Raw genomic sequence first — 19,740 nt, 5'->3', positions numbered from 1 at the left:
ATTTTGATAGCGTACGATAGTACAGTAACAACAAAATTACAAATTTTGGAACAAGCTAATAAAATTAATTTGAATATTAAATTTACTCAAGAGGATGAATTAAATAATCAACTAAGTTATTTAGATATAACAATTAAAAGATTTGAAGACCATTTGGAATACTGTAAATTTGAAAAACCGTGTAATACGAGAAAAGTAATTAATTATAGATCATACTGTCCTTTAAATCAAAAATATAATGTATACCTGATGGAAATAACAAAGATTTTTTCTAGAACAACAAATATAGATAAAAGAAAAGAAGAAATTGAAGATACACATAAGAAATACATCTTAAATGGATATCCAAAAAGATTACTAAATGATTGGTTCNAAATTAGAAAAAGACCCGTTTAATGAAATACAAAGAACATTAACAAGAAAATTGAAGAAATTTGTGAAAGAAGGTCATATCCAGGCGAGTCAAAGTAAAGAAATACTTTCAAAGGAAAACGTAAGAATTCCTAAATTAACTGTCAGAATTAAAACACATAAACAAAATAAATGTAGACCAATCATAGACTTTAGATTCACATTATTATATAATTTAGAAATCTTTATTAAAAAGATATTACAGGATATACAAATTTCGAAATATGCAGTTAAAAATGCTGATGATTTAATTACAAAATTGCAAAAAGGTGTAATCTTGTCTAATTATAAATTGATGAGTTTGGATATAACATCTATGTACCCTTCTATTACTAAAGATATGATTTTGAGCAGTTTACGTAAGTATGGTGTTCCTGATTATTTAAAGGATTTAATTACTTTCACATTAGATAATAATTATTTTACAGTGAAGGAAAAGAACTTTTATCGACAAACAGAAGGTATTTCGATGGGCTCCGTAATAGGACCGAAATTAGCAGAAATTTATATGCTGGATGTGGACATGATTCTTTCAACATTAAATGGAGTTATGTTTTTTGCAAGGTACGTCGATGATATTTTAATAGTGTACGATAGTACACTAACAACAAACTTACAAATTTTGGAACAAGCTAATAAAATTAATTTGAATATTAAATTTACTCAAGAGCATGAATTAAATAATCAATTAAGTTATTTAGATATAACAATTAAAAGATTTGAAGATCATTTGGAATACTGTAAATTTGAAAAACCGTGTAATACGAGAAAAGTAATTAATTATAGATCATACTGTCCTTTAAATCAAAAATATAATGTATACCTGATGGAAATAACAAAGATTTTTTCTAGAACAACAAATATAGATAAAAGAAAAGAAGAAATTGAAGATACACATAAGAAATACATCTTAAATGGATATCCAAAAAGATTACTAAATGATTGGTTCCACAGATTTTTAAGAAACAGGTTTAAAGTTAAACGTTGTCAAGAAATAATAAAGTATGTATCATTTCCGTATATAAAAGGTATTTATGAAAAATATAATAACTTCTTTAATCATAAATTAATTAGATTGGCTCCATCCTTAAATAACAGGTTATCAAATATGATGATCATCAGAAATAATGCTAAAGATATATTAGAAGAAGAAGGTGTTGTTTATCGGATAGAATGCACGTGTAACAATCCTAGTTTTTACGTCGGTGAAACAAAACGAAGATTAAGGATCAGACTGTCGGAACATTTGGCTGCCGTAAGGTTGAAAATGAGTAATTCTCCTGTCTTCCAACATTGTAATAGTAATAATTGTCAGATTAATATTAATAAATTAAAAATAATTTTTAAGGAAAAAAATATTGTAAAGCGAAAGGTAAAAGAACACTTCGCTATAATTATGCAGAACAATAACGTTAATTTAAATACCGGAATGTTAACAGTGGAATGCTGGGAATTTTTTGTTAACCATATAAGTGGCTCTTCAATGAGTTGACTGTTAGAACGTAGATTTTGTGCTGTAAGCCCACTGAAGAGGCCATAGGCGAAATGCATTTGGGAAGCTTGTTAGTAATAATATAAATAAAAGTTTTTCTCTGCAAATTATTTTCTTTTTTTATACCCTTTTTTTAACTCTTTTTTTTAAAGTTTTATAGTCATTATTGGCTTGTTTTTTTAAAAAATTGAAGTTATATATTATCCAAAAGTCAGAAGGGAAAGAAAAATATAATTTTTTCGTAATTTTACATTTTATGTAAGAAGAAAACAAAAGGGTCATAAAATCTTGTTTGATTTTAATGTAGCCATTTTGTTCTCTGTTATATACCTGAAGATGTCTGTTATAAACAAGTGAAAACATTAGTAAAAATATGTCAATTTCTTGTGTGCTAGTTTAGGTCTGTTGTTTGTGTTCATTCTCTATACATAATTACAATCTTTCTTTATCCTATTTGACCACTAATGTGAACAGTAATGATTTTGTTCTCATATCCAATAATGTTTTTTAAATATCTGTAAAATTAACAATAAACTAAGTGCTTCATCATAATGTTCTAATAAAAGTAAAATTTTATCAGTATTATATGCTAAACAAAAAAATTAAAATTTCTTACTCTCTGATAAATTATCCCACTGATCCACAATGTAACTTTGACAGCTTTCTTCTGATGTACTTGCACTATCGGTAGTTATCATCATATTACAAGATTTTCTTGATGTAATAACTGTTCTAACGGTTCCTGTTTCAGAATCACTTTCTTCATCTGAAATAATCAAAGTAACATTTAAATCTCATAAAAATAAATAAATACAGTGTTGCCTTGTACTTCAAATTTAATTTATTCCAGGAGGCCATTAAAACATCTGAATTCTTCAAAGTTTAAATTAATTTTTCCCATTAGAAAGAATGGAAAGTGAATTAATCCATTCCCAGACCCTAAATGATACCCATTTTGATAAACTTAACACAGCTAATACACATATTTTAAAGTAAATGCCCTAATAATAAATAAAAACATAAAACAAATAAAACACATAAATACTGTATAATAAAATGAAAATTGAATTGACTGGTTGCACACTGTCAACTTTGGCATCTTGTGGTAACTAAACATGGCCACAGATCGACCACACATCTGCAATTTTCAAGCTTCATAATAAGTTCCTTTATCATCTCAATCATTGAAATTACAATCTTTCTTTATCCTATTTGACCACTAATGTGAACAGTAATGATTTTGTTCTCATATCCAATAATGTTTTTTAAATATCTGTAAAATTAACAATAAACTAAGTGCTTCATCATAATGTTCTAATAAAAGTAAAATTTTATCAGTATTATATGCTAAACAAAAAAATTAAAATTTCTTACTCTCTGATAAATTATCCCACTGATCCACAATGTAACTTTGACAGCTTTCTTCTGATGTACTTGCACTATCGGTAGTTATCATCATATTACAAGATTTTCTTGATGTAATAACTGTTCTAACGGTTCCTGTTTCAGAATCACTTTCTTCATCTGAAATAATCAAAGTAACATTTAAATCTCATAAAAATAAATAAATACAGTGTTGCCTTGTACTTCAAATTTAATTTATTCCAGGAGGCCATTAAAACATCTGAATTCTTCAAAGTTTAAATTAATTTTTCCCATTAGAAAGAATGGAAAGTGAATTAATCCATTCCCAGACCCTAAATGATACCCATTTTGATAAACTTAACACAGCTAATACACATATTTTAAAGTAAATGCCCTAATAATAAATAAAAACATAAAACAAATAAAACACATAAATACTGTATAATAAAATGAAAATTGAATTGACTGGTTGCACACTGTCAACTTTGGCATCTTGTGGTAACTAAACATGGCCACAGATCGACCACACATCTGCAATTTTCAAGCTTCATAATAAGTTCCTTTATCATCTCAATTGTCAATATTACAACCTTCCTCTTCTTCATTGCTTTCAAACACTTCTTGGATGCCATGGTTAATAAGTAAAGGTTATATTGAGTTGAACAGAAAGTTTTTGCATATTTTTAACAGCTATAATTACTTAACATAAATGTTGATTTAATTATAGTAGTTGTAAAATTTAACATATTATTGCTAATGTTAACATGTGAGATTGTATTCTTTGTTTAGAAATTTATTTTAAACTTTTACTTCACATTTTGTTTGAATAAAATTAAGTTAAAATGTCTTCAAGACAAACAGGAAAAAATATTTGTGTATGGAAAAGGTGCTCCTAAACTTCAAACATGTTAAATGTGGTTGAAAAAGAACCATTCAGGAAATATTGAACTAAAAGATACAAAAATGTATGAGTACCCAAGAGCTATCAACTAGTGTTGCCACCTTTTGAAAATCACTGACCCGGACGGCAGGTCAGGTTTGTTCAAACAGAAGTTCCTGATGCATGCGCAATGTCATTTTACAATGCAAAGAATAACGTGCATGGCAGTTCTAAATCAGTTACAGTTAGGGGCTAGGGACTTGCATAGGAGTAACCTAAATTAAGAAAGAACAGGTACAGATGACTTAGCTCTATTGGATATTGGAGAGACGTGTATGATCGTACACGTCTCTCCAATATCCAATAGAGCCCTTTTTTCTTGTTTTCGATTTTTTCCTGAAGAAGGTCAATCAACTGATCAAAAGCATTAAAAAGATTTAATAAAAAGACTGCGTATTAAAAGTTTTTATTGTTGTTTAAGACATGTTTCTCCAGGTTTACTGTATTTCATCCCAGGATTGTTTCTGTTACTTCCTCTCGTTACTTCTTCTTTCAAAAAACAAGAAAAAAAAAAGGTTGACAAGTTATATATATATTACTATACAAGCCTATTTCTATCATAAGTGATACGTCAAATTTTAGAGGTACCGAAATAATAGTAGTTTGGGGACCACTGATACAGAAGAACATAAGAAAGACATCCAAGCTGTAACAACAAACTTCGCATAGATGGCTAAAAATTATAACATTCAAATATTATGTATAGGACAGCACACATAATACTGTTATACTACTGGAGTCAAAACCATTATTTCTAAAAACAGAAAAAAATTATGATAAATGTTAAAAAGAATCAGGTAATTAACACTAAGAAAGAAAATGCCAGTTACCCCATGGATATTGGCATTAATGAGATGAACTCACAGAGATTAAATAGTTTTACGTAATAAGTTGTTCTGTTCTAAGATATACTTTCCATTTAGGTGGATTGTTTTGTAAATCAGTTTTAGATAGGTTTTACCATAGTTTCAAATTTTTTGTAGATAAATAAATCATCATGTATAGCATGAAATTTAACTAATAATTTTATGTTTGGTTATATGTTTTTATACAATACAGGGAAAATTGGCTTAAAATGACACATCCTAAGGAAAATGTAACAACAATATTTTATTACATAAAATGCTTAATGATTTATTGATAGGTAATATTATACCAAATAATACAAATAAAACCAATAATAATAACTGAAAAATTCAGATTGTTTTTAATTAACAGATGATTCAAAAAAATAATGATACTCTCTCATTTACCCTATTTGCTAGAATAAAACCTGAATCAGTTTTTGCATAAATTGCATATAAAGTTGTTTTTCTCTCAGTGAGGCCTACATATTTATTATCTGCACACACAAGACATTTCTTACATTTAAGGCATGTCTTCTCTACCTGCACTTAAAAATCAACAAACAACAATAAAAACCTTTTAATATGCAATCTTTTTATTAAATCTTCTAATGCTTTCAGTCAGTTGATTGACCTTCTTCGGGGAAAAAAAATTGAAAAATTCCAATTTATAAAGAACGAAAAATCAAACATTATTAAAAATTTTCTTTTACGTCTAATGCACATGTCCGGTATCAATATGTGAATAGATAATTACAATACAAGGGATAACATAACACCCAAAAATACAAATAAAATAAAAATAACACAAATAACATAACCAGCAAAAAATGTGCCTATTACTTTTACCATCTGTGAATTTTTTTTAACTAATATATTCATTTGATTCACTAACACAAGGTGTGTTTCTATTTCAACACTTGACAGTATTCCATCTTTATTTAATTTAATATATTCATATTAAGCATGCCCTCTGTGCCACTAAACCTTTATTTGATTCTCAAAAGTTTATTGTTTGTCCTGCTTGGTTGGTCTTGTGTATGTGTCATGCTTCTGCATACTTCATGTGTAGCTTGTCATATTATTTTTGCCCATTCCCATTCCACTATAACTTCTGTGCGGTGACCAGTTGCTCATTCTGTACGTTACCTATATGCTCTTTTACCCTTTCTTTTAACGACCTCCCTGTGGCTCCAATGTAGTGTAGTTCTTTTTGAAGCCTTTTATCTTGTATGGGTATTCTATAAATTCCAAGAATAAGGCTCTGGTCCATAGTTTCCCTATCCATACATAGCATTTGGTATATTGTAAGATTCCTTTTAAAAACTATCTTTTTGTTTGTTGCTGCTCCTATTTCTTTGTAAATATTGCTTATGGTTGCCATGTATTCTACCCGATGCATTCTTCTATTCTGTCCCGTTCATTAGCTTCGTTATCGTCCTTTTTTCTTTTGTTGATTATGGCCTTTACTGCATTCTGATTGACTCCGAATCACCACGCTAACTCTTTAATGTGATCTAACTCTAAATCTGTCCTGTACATTGTTGCAATGCGTGTATGCTCTCTTTATAAGCATCCTGAATATTGCTAGTTTATAGCTTGCTAGGTTGTGAGAGGTCCAGGGTATTAGGAACAGATTATATGTCAACTTTCTGTAAACTTTTGTAGAGACTTTCCTTCCTTCCTCTAATTTGACTGATATATCTAGAAAGTGTACAGTTTTATTATGCTCTTGCTCTATCTCAACCTCTAGGCTAAACTTGTTGGAATTGATGTCTCTGCTAATTGTTAGATGTCTGATTTTTCTTACCAGATTATCAACATAGAATGCATATAGTATTAAGTGAACTGCATATTTGAAGTATAATGGAGTTCTCTAATGTCCTCAGGACCATCTCACATAATTCACAGATGGTAAAAGTAAGAGGCACATTTTTTGCCAGTTATGTTATTATGTGTGTTATTTTTATTTTATTTGTATTTTTGGATGTTATCTTATTCCTTGTATTGTAATTATCCAGTGGCATACCCAGGATCTAAACTAGAGGGGGCAAATCATAGTTTCTTTGAGTGCAAGAATAGCAGTGAACAGCAAAATAGTTCTAACATTTCACAACAGATGGCTCTAGGCTAGTCACAATATTCATTAATCAAACTGATACTAAATTGATATGTCTGTGCTGGGTGTCTGTGTGTCAATTACTACAGCTTAATTTTTTTTCTAGGGGGTAGCTGCCCCTTCCTGCCCCTCGATGGGTACACCCTTGTAATTATTTATTCACATATCGATACCAGGCACATCCATTAGATGTAAAAGAAAATTTTTAATAATGTTCCAAAATAGATTTCATTCTTTATAAATCAGAATTTTTTGATTTTTTCCTGAAGAAAGTCAATCAACTGATCAAAAGCATTAAAAGATTTAATAAAAAGACTGCATATTAAAGGTTTTTATTGTTGTTTAACACATGTTTCTCCAGATTTACTGTATTTCATCCCATGATTGTCTCTGTTACTTCCTCTTGTTACTTTACTCCAANGAAGACTATAGTTCTGAATAATTTATTAATGCTAAAACAAAATTTTGAAACTAATTTGATAAGATTTGACTGTTTAACAATATTTAGAATGAAATCAAAAGATAAAATATGAAAATATGACACTAATCTACAACAGAGCTACATGTTTATTTTGTTATAATCAACTACATCTGCAAATGTGAGTGATACATGGAAGAGGATGGCATTTGTTTGCAGTAGAATAGTATTCAACACACTGAGAAATAAGGAGAGGATGGATCCCTTTGATAAAATGGGGATCTGAAAGATATCCTTGAAAGAGATAGGACAGGTTGTCCAACCTTTATTCCTAATGGGCCAAATTAGAAATTTACATATATTCAGCGGGCCACAAAGGTATTTTATATAAATATTGGGTTGTTCGGAAAGTAATTTCGTTTTTTTCAACACACAGAAATAAGGAGAGGATGGATCTCTTTGATAAAATGGAGATCTGAAAGATATCCTTGAAAGAGATAGGACAGGTTGTTCAACCTTTTTTCCTAATGGGCCAAATTAGAAATTTACATATATTCAGCGGGCCACAAAGGTATTTTATATAAATATTGGGTTGTTCGGAAAGTAATTTCGTTTTTTTCCCGTGGAAAAAAAACACAATATTTTTATAATAAATAAATATTTTATTAAATTACATATTGACCATTTTGGTCAAATACATGTTGTCATCATTTCTGGTAGTAGCATGATTTCACATTCATAGAAGTTTTGATTGTTGCTTACAAAAAACTGATCCAAGTGATTTTTGACATTGTCATTTCAAATAAATGTCTTAGTTAAAAAAAAATTTGTATAGACCAGAACAAGTAATAATCCGAGTGTGCTCGATCTGGTGAATATGGTCAGTGTAATAGCATGTCCCATCTAAGTTATAACAGTTTCTGACAAGTTACCAAGAAATTATCGTGGTAAAACACTACATCTGTTTTGTTGATCAATTCTGGCCGCCTTTTCTGTTTGATGATATTACTCAATTTGTTTACTCGATGACAGTACACTTTTAAATCAATTGTTAAATTGATTCAAAAGTGTACTGTCATCGAGTAAACTGTCATTGAGTGTACTGTCATTGATTTTAGAACAGTCGAGCTTTGAAACGAAACCAATTTGTTTCAAGTAATCATAAACGGTTCAATTTGACAAATTTAATCTCTTGGTGATTTCTCGTGTTGTTATTTGGCAGTTTGCTTCAATCAGTATGTTTATTTTGTTTTTGTTGGCTTCAACTGGCCATCCAGAACGTGGTGCATCTTCAATATTGAAATTGCCAGAACGAAATTTTGTAAACCAGTTTCGGCACTGTCTTTCTGTCAATACATCTTTGCCATACACGTCACACAATTTTTTTCTCGCTTGAACGGCATTCTTACCTTTTCGGTTATAAAAGAGCAAAATATGTCAAAAATGCTGCTTTCGATCTTCCATATTTGATGGGACACAAAAAATAAACAATTGCACGAAATCAAACAAAATTTTTTACAAATAAGCCTTAAAATGCTAGCAGTCAAAATATATAATGATAATATGGTTTAGAATGAAAATGGTGGGAAAAATACGCCTAATCCATCTAGTGGTAAAAAAACGAAATTACTTTCCAAACAACCTAATATTAATATGCATTTAAAAAGTTCAAAACATAAATATCAAATTTTAATAACAAATATATATAATTACATAAAATATTGTATTGCTGACAGTAAAAAAATTATACTCAAAATAAAAATAAATTCAATGCAAATTTTGGCATTGCCTTCCTTTTATAATATTGTCAATATTGTCAATATCTGCTTTTAAGGTACTGATATTAATTCTAAGGATGTTAGTTAAATGGGAATCACTCAACAGTTCACCTATTTCTTTCAGCAATTTTGATGCTTTTCATGAACGAAAAGAATTGTTCACAACAGTATGTTATGCATGTGGGGTAGTATAGTTTTCTAACATCATTACTTCATTACGACATCAAAGTGTATCCAGTGAAATGAGAATAACTTTTACAACATTCTTTACCAAAATAAATGAAAATGTACCTAAAAAACTTACGGTGCAGTGGGCCGCATAAAAATATTAAGTGGGCTACAGGTTGAACATCCCTGAGATAGTAGAAGAGGAATAACATATGTTGAGGCAACTAGGTATAGGTAGATATTTGAGGACAAGAGGAAGACATGAAGAAAGAGAGAGTAAGAACAACTTTTGAAGCAAAAGTGTAAGACGAAGAACATGGATGGGGACAAGCAGTGACACACACAAAATTTAATCTAGGGAGCTGAGTTGAACAGATTAAAAAAATTTTTAATGTGAATTCAATAAAATTCCCACCTTATGTAACTGCTAATTAATAATTAGTATAGAAATAGAAGACATGACATAATGTAAATAAAAAATAAATTTTAATTAGAAAATGATTTTCTAGTATTTGTTTTCCTTTTTCTTTGGAGGGTGCTAAGGGCTCCTTGGCTCCCCTCTAGGTGCACCACTGGGGACAAGGCAGAGTTGGTAGCTGAGATTAGAGAGCAATAGCAGAACAGGTATGAATATAATTCATAATCACAGTAGAGAGGATGAAATAATTAATGTAAGGAATAGAATAGAGGCAACTAAGATATAGATGTAGAAAGAATACCAATTATGTACAACTCGGCCTTGAGATCCATTTACGCATCTATCAACAAAAAACGTACGATTAACATTGCATACAGGAGATCCCCAACTGTATTTGACATGTTGCATAATGAAAAGGACCCATCTGACCAGAGTAAATTACCAGGCATATACCGAATCCCAGTGAGAGATGAGAGATTCAGTAGGGATTTGATCTACATAGGATCAACAAAACACTCGATGGGGACCAGAATTAAGGAACACAAAGCAAATATACAGTACAACAGAGCCACCACGTCACTTGCGATTTATGCATCAGAACCAGAAATCAATGTAGACTCCACAGGGGCATCATTAATAGTCAAAATAACACACATGGAACACCTCAAATGACTAGAAGCGATAGAAATATATAAGGTGCACACTACATCTACGTGCATTAACTGCCGAGAAGAAATGGCTCTTTCGATAGATTGGCTAGCCTTATTACATAATAATTACTAAGGATTTAGTTGGTGTAGGAGGATGCATGAGGACATGTTATGGTTATAGTAAAAATAGTTCATCATATACATATGAGAAGAGTAAATGCGATTCTGCATGATGTGACACGACAGATACAATGCATGCGTGGTGGACATCGAACAATCGAAACATTGTTTGAATTTTGTTCTTTTTAAAATTGTGTAATGGTGTTTTAGAATAAGGAATCCAGCCATTTTACTTGAGGAAGGACACGGAAGCTGTTCGGAAAACGTTTGTTTTTTCAAAGTTGTTTATTTTTTGTATTTCTTTACACCGGTTAGAGGCTCGAGTAAGTAGGTTTTTTTTATTTATTATAATGTAAGGAATATATTTAATTATCCAAAGATATGTGACTTTTATATAAGAAGTAAAAAGCAGTTAAGTTAAAAGGTTTATCGTTTCCTGAGGGGTTGCTAAAATTTATGAATTTGTAATGAGTTTTTCTTCTTAGAATGTTTGTGTTTTTTGGTTAAAATGGTTGATTATTCCAAGGATGTTCCATTTTGGTTTTTGTGATTTGATACTAGAACCAGTGCTAACTGAATATTATAAAGGTTGTATTTAAAGAATATTGAATACTGAGAATGGAATGAAAATCTGAGAGCACTTGATCCTGAACATGTACAAAGTAATGATGTAAAACTTCTCCAAATAAAATAGTTCTAATGTTAATTTTTCTATAAACTTTGAGATTCTTTATCTCAATTCTCACTTCTCTCTTTGCATATTTTGCTCTCAATTGATTTTGTATAAATTTGGAAAACATATGGAAAAATATGCAGCTATGCACATTATACAATAACTATTATATGACAGAAAATGAAATAAAAGGCTATAGCCTATTATGTCATCTTTGTAACCTTTTATACAATAGAAAACAGATATATACAGTAATACCTCAATTTACACTACCCCGACTTACACAAACCCGGAGTTATGCGATTTTCAAATCTCGTCGATTCGTGTTTTGTTTGAGCACCACACAAGTCTTGATTACTCACTTCCCCCACACTATTGTTCAGCTTACATGTTCGGACGTGTCGCGCGGAATTGACACATAGCTACAATTTATTTTGTGTTATTTATTTCTGTGTTTGTTATATCTACAGAGACTTGAGAGACTCTATGTAGTGATTTCTTGTAACCATGAATGAATCAAAAGATGAGATAAGATTAACAAGAACATTTATTAGCTTACATACATCCGACTTGGATTTTACACAAATTGCGAAATTATACCCCAACTTACATGAATTCGACTTACACAGTTATCGCTCAATCCCACCTATCACGTAAGTTCAGGGTATTACTGTACTGGATAAACTAAAATTTGTATTTGGGTACTGAACTGATTAACAAAAGGGATGCTTTTTAACCAAAACTGCATACCCAATTATTCAATCTTCTGAAGATTTTCATATTCCAAAAATTTTGAGTTGCATACTGTGCAATATACAAAGGCTATTTTTTAAATAAAGTCCATTTTTCAATAAGAAGAAAAATACTGTAAATATCATTAAAATATATTTTTTCCAATATTTTACATACTTTTATCTACTTTTCTACATAATTTCCATTTTTGTTCAAACATTTGTCATACCACTCAACAATTTTTTTCATTCCGACTTCAAAGAAATCTGCAACCTGTGAAAAAGCTGAATCCATGAATGCAGTTTTCACTTCTTCGTCGTCGTTGAACCATTGATGATCAAAAAACTCCTTTAAGTATCGAAACAAGTGAAAATCACTAAGTGCAAGGTCTGGACTGTAAGATGGATGATCTAATTGTTCCCATCCAAAAAAACTAATTAGACCTTGTGTTTGTGCAGAAACACTTACCTTGCATTGTCATGGAGTAACATCACACCGGAAGACAGTAGACCACGCCACTCGTTTTGTATAGCATGCCGGAATTCTCTCAGGGTCACACAATATGCATCAGAATTGATTGTTGCGCCACTCGGCATAAAATCCACTAACAAAATTCCTTTCCTGTCCCAAAAGACAGTTGCCATAAGTTTTTGTGCTGAAATGGGCTGTTTGGCTTTGGTTGGAGATGATGTGTGTCGCCATTCCATTGACTGTTGCTTGGACTCAGGAATCATGTGAGATACCCAAGTCTCATCTCCTGTAATCATGGGGTCCAAAAATTCATCTTCTTCCTGATAGTAATGAGTCAAAAATAATAAAGCACTGCCCAATCGTTTTGTTTTGTGATCATCAGAACGCAGTCTTAGAACCCACCGAGAACACAGTGTTCGTTAATTCAATTTCTCGGAAACAATGGTATACAAAACTGATCTTGAAACCTGTGGAAATTCAATTGATAACATTGAAATCGTGAATCTTCGGTCCTCTTGTAAGGAACCAAGTCAGAGCGTTATTTTGTTTTACTTTTATTTTGCTTTTATTATATTTTTGTTTGGGGCTTATGTTTAGTTAGGACGACGGTTTCCTCACCCACCACCCTAGAGCGTTCTAAAAAGAAAAGATAACATAAACCAACTCACCGACGACGAAACGAAAGCGCCATAGCTAGAACTCGCACTCACGTGCACGCCCGAGCGGCAGAATTGTAAGTCCGCACCGACGGGGGAAAACACCCCATAGACTTTTAGAAACTTGTATAACCTTAAACGTAAACATACCAATAATTGTAAAAGACTTGTTGTAAAAGGTTTACAAAGTATTGTCAAGAATTAAGCTACCAGATAACTACAAAAAACTAGAATGTTACGTGCAGATATGTAACTGAGGGGAGTGTCTCCAGTAGAAATTGTGACGTCACCTCAGACTATAAGTACAGTAGCTCAAGTGAAGATAACCGAGGTGAGCTCCTGAACCGAAAGCGTTAGTCTGCTAGTAGCAGTGAAAAATGTGAGGCTCCGGAAATAGGTCAAAATTCGTGCAAGGTAATGTTTTAATTTCGTATAAAAAAAAGGTGTTTTATAATTATAATAATATATTGTAAAAAGAAACCATCTAACGCAAGGTGAATATATTATGTCCATATAAAGTCATATCTGTAGAAATTTCTGAGAAAAAACGAATTTCTTGGAAAGAAACAATAGGTGAATCTGAGTACTTAGATCGAACATCTTCGATAGGAATCAAATTGTCAGTCGGGGGGACTCACCCCGCGATCTGGGCTCCGATCCCGTTACAATCCGTAACGAGGAGGGGAGAGCAATTAGAGAACGGGGGCAGTACGACATCGACCTATTGGAATGTTCGATCTGAGACCCAAAAAAAAACTTATAAAAACCGCGCAAAAATCGGATGTGACGTTCTTGGTTCTAAGTTCGGTGTGCTCCGCTTCTGGATTTTCTTGCAGAAAAACAACGGGAACTTGGTCGTCGTCCCAAAGGAAGTTTTTGCCATCCTGTCCCTGCAAGTTTCGCCAAGGGTAATCTACTGCAAGAATCACCCCTTCAAGTTGTGCTGTGCGCCCCGAAGCCTACATTTTCATCATCATCTTCACCAAAAGAAGAGAAGATCGTGGAAAAGATAGAACTTTATTTACGAACTGACTCACTCGGTGGATAGGCCTTACGCCGAAGTAAAACAGTAGTTGTAAGCGAAATTTTTATATTTAATAAATAGTTTGCGATGGAGGACCTGTCTCAGTAAGTTTTTCCACTCTCACACGACAGTGCTGACCGCTCGACTGTCGCGACACCTTTTCCCCAATCGGCAAGCCTCGCAAAAAGGTGTCGAATAGGAAATCCTGGTAGGAGATTGAAGGTTCGATTTTTGATGTCTTGAAGAGAGGAAAGGCTTGAGTATCGAAAAAGGTTCCAAGTATAAATTGAGGTGACGGTTAGGATTGATAGTTCTAAGAAAATTTGTACTTAATTTAAGAGTTGGATTTTGTTTTGTCGGAATTCCAAGGGGAATAATTCTAAGTTAGAATAAGGTTTGAATTGTCGGGTTGTTTGTGATTTGATTTTTATTTAATAAACTTGTTTGATTTGGTTATAACTCTTGTACATAGTATTTATTAAGATTTGATTAAACGTTTTGTTATTGAGATTTTTGGTGACTAACTTTGTCCGTAATTTACGCGAAAAGTCCAGGCCTGGCAACTAACAAACGCGAACCCGCGTAAAGTACCCGTTAGGTCCCGGCTCTTAAGAAGTTATTGTTGTAGAGCAACACGCTAAAAATATGGTACTTTACACTCTCATCCTCTTGAACTTTGTTATTGACATCACAAACCAAATCTTCAGAAATCAGAGAAGGTCAGCCAGGGCGTGGCTCATCATGCACATTAACCTGCCCATCCTTGAACATTCTCACCCACTTTCAAACATTACTGTCACTCATAGCATTATCACCATAAACTTCACAAATCTGATGGTGAATTTCCGCTGCTGCCAAGTTTCTTGCACTCAAGAATCGAATAACAGATTGTATCTCACAGTCAGCAGGTGACTCAATTTTCTTAAACATTATAAACTTTTACAGCTCAGCACACAGATGGACGATACGGCTACAAATAATGTACGCTCTGAGCAGATGCACATACGCACTGCCGCGATCACGCATCATTCTCACTCTCATTCATAAGAGGAACTTATTTAAAAAATAGCTCTCATACTTGGTGTGATGCAGTCAAAAACAACCTCAACAGTTATTCTAGTAACAATCTTTCATTTTTATTTGGCACAATTATTATCTATTATAATGCACTTTAAGGATTTTCNAAAAGCAATGAGTGAAGAAATTAATTCCCTAAAAGAAAAGGAAACTTGGAAATTAGTTGATTTACCACAAGATAAAAGAGCAATAGGATGTAAGTGGGTTTTCAAGACAAAGTATGATGAAAATGGAAGAGAAACAAAATGCAAAGCGATATTAGTAGCAAAAGGCTATGATCAAAGATTTGGAACTGACTTTGATGAAACATTTGCACCAGTTGTTAAACATACAACTATTAGAGCAGTTTTAGCTGCAGCTGCATATAAAGGAATGAAAGTACATCATGTTGATGTTAAAACTGCATTTTTAAATGGAAAATTAAATGATGTTTACATGACACAACCTATAGGATTTGAAGAAAAAGGAAAAGAAGGAAAAGTGTGCAAGCTACAAAAGGCTATTTATGGTCTTAAACAAGCTGCCAAAGCATGGAATGAGGCAATAGCAACAACTCTTAATTAATCAAGGTTTTAAACAAAGCAAAGCTGACAGCTGTTTGTTTACCAAGGGTAAACGAAAAAATATTGTATATTGTGTGCTATAAGTGGATGATATTTTGATTTGTGCAGAAAGTGAAATAAGCATTAGTAAAATAGTAAAAACTCTTAAAGAAAACTATGATATTACAAATCCAGGAGAAGTAAAGTTTTACTTGGGAATAGAAGTAAAAAGAAAGAAAGATGAAAGTTTTTTGTTAAGTCAACAAAATAAAATAGAAGAGCTTGTATAGAAGTTTAATTTGCAAGATGCAAAGCCAGTTTCTACTCCAATGGAAACAGACTATTACAAACTACAAGGAGAAGAAGACCTGCTTCAAAATAACACAAAATATAGGCAGGCAGTGGGGCTCTCATATATTTCAACTGTTACAAGACCAGATATAGCAGCTTCAACACACATTCTTAGCAGAAAATGTGAAAATCCAAGACAGCGAAATTGGAATGCTGTTAAGAGAATTATATGCTATCTTAAATCAACAAAATATCTGCAACTACAGATTTCATCAACTGAAAAACCTGAGCTAAAGGTCTACTGTGATGCTGATTGAGCTCAAGATAGACACGACAGAAAGTCAACATCAGGAAACGTGATATACCTTGGAGAAAATTGCATATCATGGAAATCAAGGAAACAAAACTGTGTAGCTCTATCCTCAACAGAAGCCGAATATGTTTCTTTAGCAAGTGCTACGCAAGAACTACTATGGGTTTTATGTCTGACAGAAGAACTTGAACTAAAACAAAATCTGCCAGTCAAAATTATAGAAGATAATGAAGCAACAATAAAACTTTCACAAAATGAAAAACACAATTCAAGATTAAAACCAGGGCTGTGGAGTCGGAGTCGTGGAGTTTTGATATTTTAGCCGGAGTCGGAGTCGGAGTCGTCAAAAAATCTGCCGACTCCGACTCCTTTTTACTTACCAACTTGTTATGTATATAAAACAGAAAAGTATTGGAATCGTGTCAAATTTGACCCTTCAAGTTTTTTTTTTTTTTTGCAAATCTACACGTTTAAAGACCTCCCGAACCCCTCAAAAAAGTCAATAAAGGCGAAAAATTCGCGCGCGCGTATGTGTTGGCGTCTAATTTGTTTAATTTCTTTATTTTCTGTTCTGAGATATTAAACAATATCTCAGAACGGGTAAAGTTTAAGAAACGAAATGTGGCACTGTAGCTCGCGTATAAAGGGGCATTAATAGTATTTAATTTTGGTTCTTAATTAAAGGTCGATAGAGTGAAGACATAAAAGTGGTCATGTGTCATATCTCTTAATGAATATTTTACTCTTTATTAGCATTCAAAATTAAAAAAAAAATAAAATAAAACTCGTCTTAACCCTCAAAGTAAGCTTTTTTGCCATTTTATAATAGTACAGTAAAACCCGTTAAGATGTTCTCGCTTAAGATGTTAGAATGTATATGGGGACACGATTTAGTTCAACCACTTTGACTTAAATAACTAACTCCTGTGTTAAACCATCCGACTCGTATTCTGACCACTCTGACCACAGAAATTATTAGGCTTCAAACAGGGTGAACGAAATCATGCCCCNAATCTGGAGAATTGGATGCGGCTGTTGAAGCCAGCCTAGAAATATCTGCTTTAATAGCCAAGAATGGGAAACCTTTCACAGATGGCGATATGATAAAAAAGTGTCTTATCATCGCAAGTGAGATGTGTCCTGAGAAGACAGTGTTTTCAAACAATCAGTCTTAACCACATGACGATACAACAAAGAATCTCGCAAATTGCATCAGACATCGCATTAATCACTTGGAGGTCCGGCCCCCAGTCAGTAAACTTAATCCTAATTTGGCCCTTCTTCAGAAAAGGTTGTGCATCCCTGATTTAGAGAAGTCTTTTAGCTTTGGAATAAAAAGTTTCTACGCTCTATCTTTATTACAACTCTATTTATTGAATATTTTATTCTGAGGTCACGTGATGACATCAGAATTTCCAGGTCTTTTTCGGTAACAAGTCTGCCCCTAGTTGGAGTCGGAGTCGGAGGGTAAGAAAAAGTCGGAGTCGGAGTCGGTGAATTTTTACGCGACTTTACAGCCCTGATTAAAACACAGACACACAGTATCATCACATCAGACATCTTCAAAGAAAGAACATAATTGAAGTTGTGTATTGTCCAACGCAAGAAATGGTTGCTGACAGTTTTACATAGCCTCTGCCAAGGCCTCGATTAGAAACTCATAGATGTGCTTTAAATATGCATTCATCGTGTTCAGAGTTAGTGGGGGATGTTAGACGTCCGTGTTTATTAACAACAACAACTCAACGATAGTGCTCGTGAGAAGAGTGCGAGATCTCGTCCCGCCCCGTTGTTTAATATTAATATCCCTGTTTCTTTTTAGTTTCAATTTTGTTTTTACTTCTTGTTCTTTTCTCTGTGAAGTCAACTGCTTTGTGATTTATGTCTGTATAACTTCAATAAAGTATATTTTGAAGACATTGCTGGTATGTATAATTTGTCATCCTATCCTGCGCTGTGAACAAACGAACGAATTATCGTTAGCATATCTAAATAGAAGTTAATGATAAAAGATCTTAACCCTAACAATCTTTTTGTTTTGTGATCGTCAGAAAACAGTCTTGGAACCCATCGAGAACACAATTTTCGATAATTCAGTTTCTCCGAAACAATGGTATACAAAATTGATCTTGAAACATGTAGAAATTCAATTGGTAACGTTGAAATTGTGAATCGTCGGTCCTCTCGAATTTTGTTATCCACATCACAAACCAAATCTTCAGAAATCAGAGAAGGTCGGCCAGGGCGTGGGTTATCATGCACATTAACCTGCCCATCCTTGAACATTCTCACCCACTTTCGAACTTTACTGTCACTCGTAGCATTATCACCGTAAACTTCACAAATCTGATGGTGAATTTCCGCTGCTGCCAAGTTTCTTGCACTCAAGAATCGAATAACAGATTGTATNCGAAACCAGTTACTTTGTACTCGAATATTTGTAGTCTCGGGAAAAAAGTGGAAAGACAAATTTTTACGACAACGAATACATAAATCGTAAATTTAAGGAAAATAAATTCTAGAGCTTTTTCTGTATCTTGTGCATCTCTCTCATTCATTAAATTTATTTGTAAATGACGCTGTCGAAGTAACGGTTAATTTTTTAACATTGTACAAGAATTGTACACGTTTTTTTCTGCATCCCCTTAAAGATGGGACATATAAAATCGTAATATCACTGGTTAAACATTGAAATTTGTAAGTAATAAAAAATGGAAGAGTGGAATAAAAATATCAAATATTTTAATGGATTTTTTAAAACTCCTATCAACTATACAGAACTATCGTAAAAACATACCAGTAAATTCTTATAGGTTGGGTTAAGTTATAAATTTACTTGTTATTCACGTAATCGAAATATCTAGTGGGCAGGCTGCTAACAGCCCAGAACCGGTCCCGGATAGAATTGGAATTTTTATATGTGTGCAGCTTTCACCCAAGGTCGTAGGCTTCCACCGGCTAAACCGGGTGAGGTTGGTGCTCTGTAAAGCGCATGCGCAAATCTTCGCTTTTCGTAATATGGAAATACAGCAGATTCCACTCTGCCACTAATATTCTAATATACAATAGCAATTTTTTTTCCACGTGTAGTATAAAAATTTGTAATAAGATACATAATGCGGTTATAACAAAATATTGTACGATTATTTTCATATAATTAAAATTAATATTTATTTATTTTTTAGAGAATACGAGGGAAGCGGCGCTTCCAACGCTTCTAATGACGGCACGCCACTG

The 19,740-nt window shown here is 32.7% G+C and overlaps 1 protein-coding gene across 1 annotated transcript; it reads left to right on the top strand.

Moving 5' to 3' along the window:
* Window positions 1-361: 361 nt before the first annotated feature.
* LOC111635863 lies at window positions 362-1,903 on the top strand. Its single transcript, XM_023380979.1, has 3 exons — window positions 362-975; window positions 1,264-1,413; window positions 1,486-1,903. Exons 1-3 carry the CDS (start codon window positions 362-364, stop codon window positions 1,901-1,903), a joined length of 1,182 nt encoding a protein of 393 aa, XP_023236747.1.
* Window positions 1,904-19,740: the final 17,837 nt, after the last annotated feature.

This window comes from Centruroides sculpturatus, unplaced genomic scaffold (assembly GCF_000671375.1).
Source record: "Centruroides sculpturatus isolate CEXI.00-Female unplaced genomic scaffold, Cexi_2.0 scaffold816, whole genome shotgun sequence".
Lineage (NCBI taxonomy): Eukaryota > Metazoa > Arthropoda > Arachnida > Scorpiones > Buthidae > Centruroides > Centruroides sculpturatus.
Note: the sequence above shows the minus strand (reverse complement) of the source record. Positions and strands in the feature narration are given on the sequence as shown.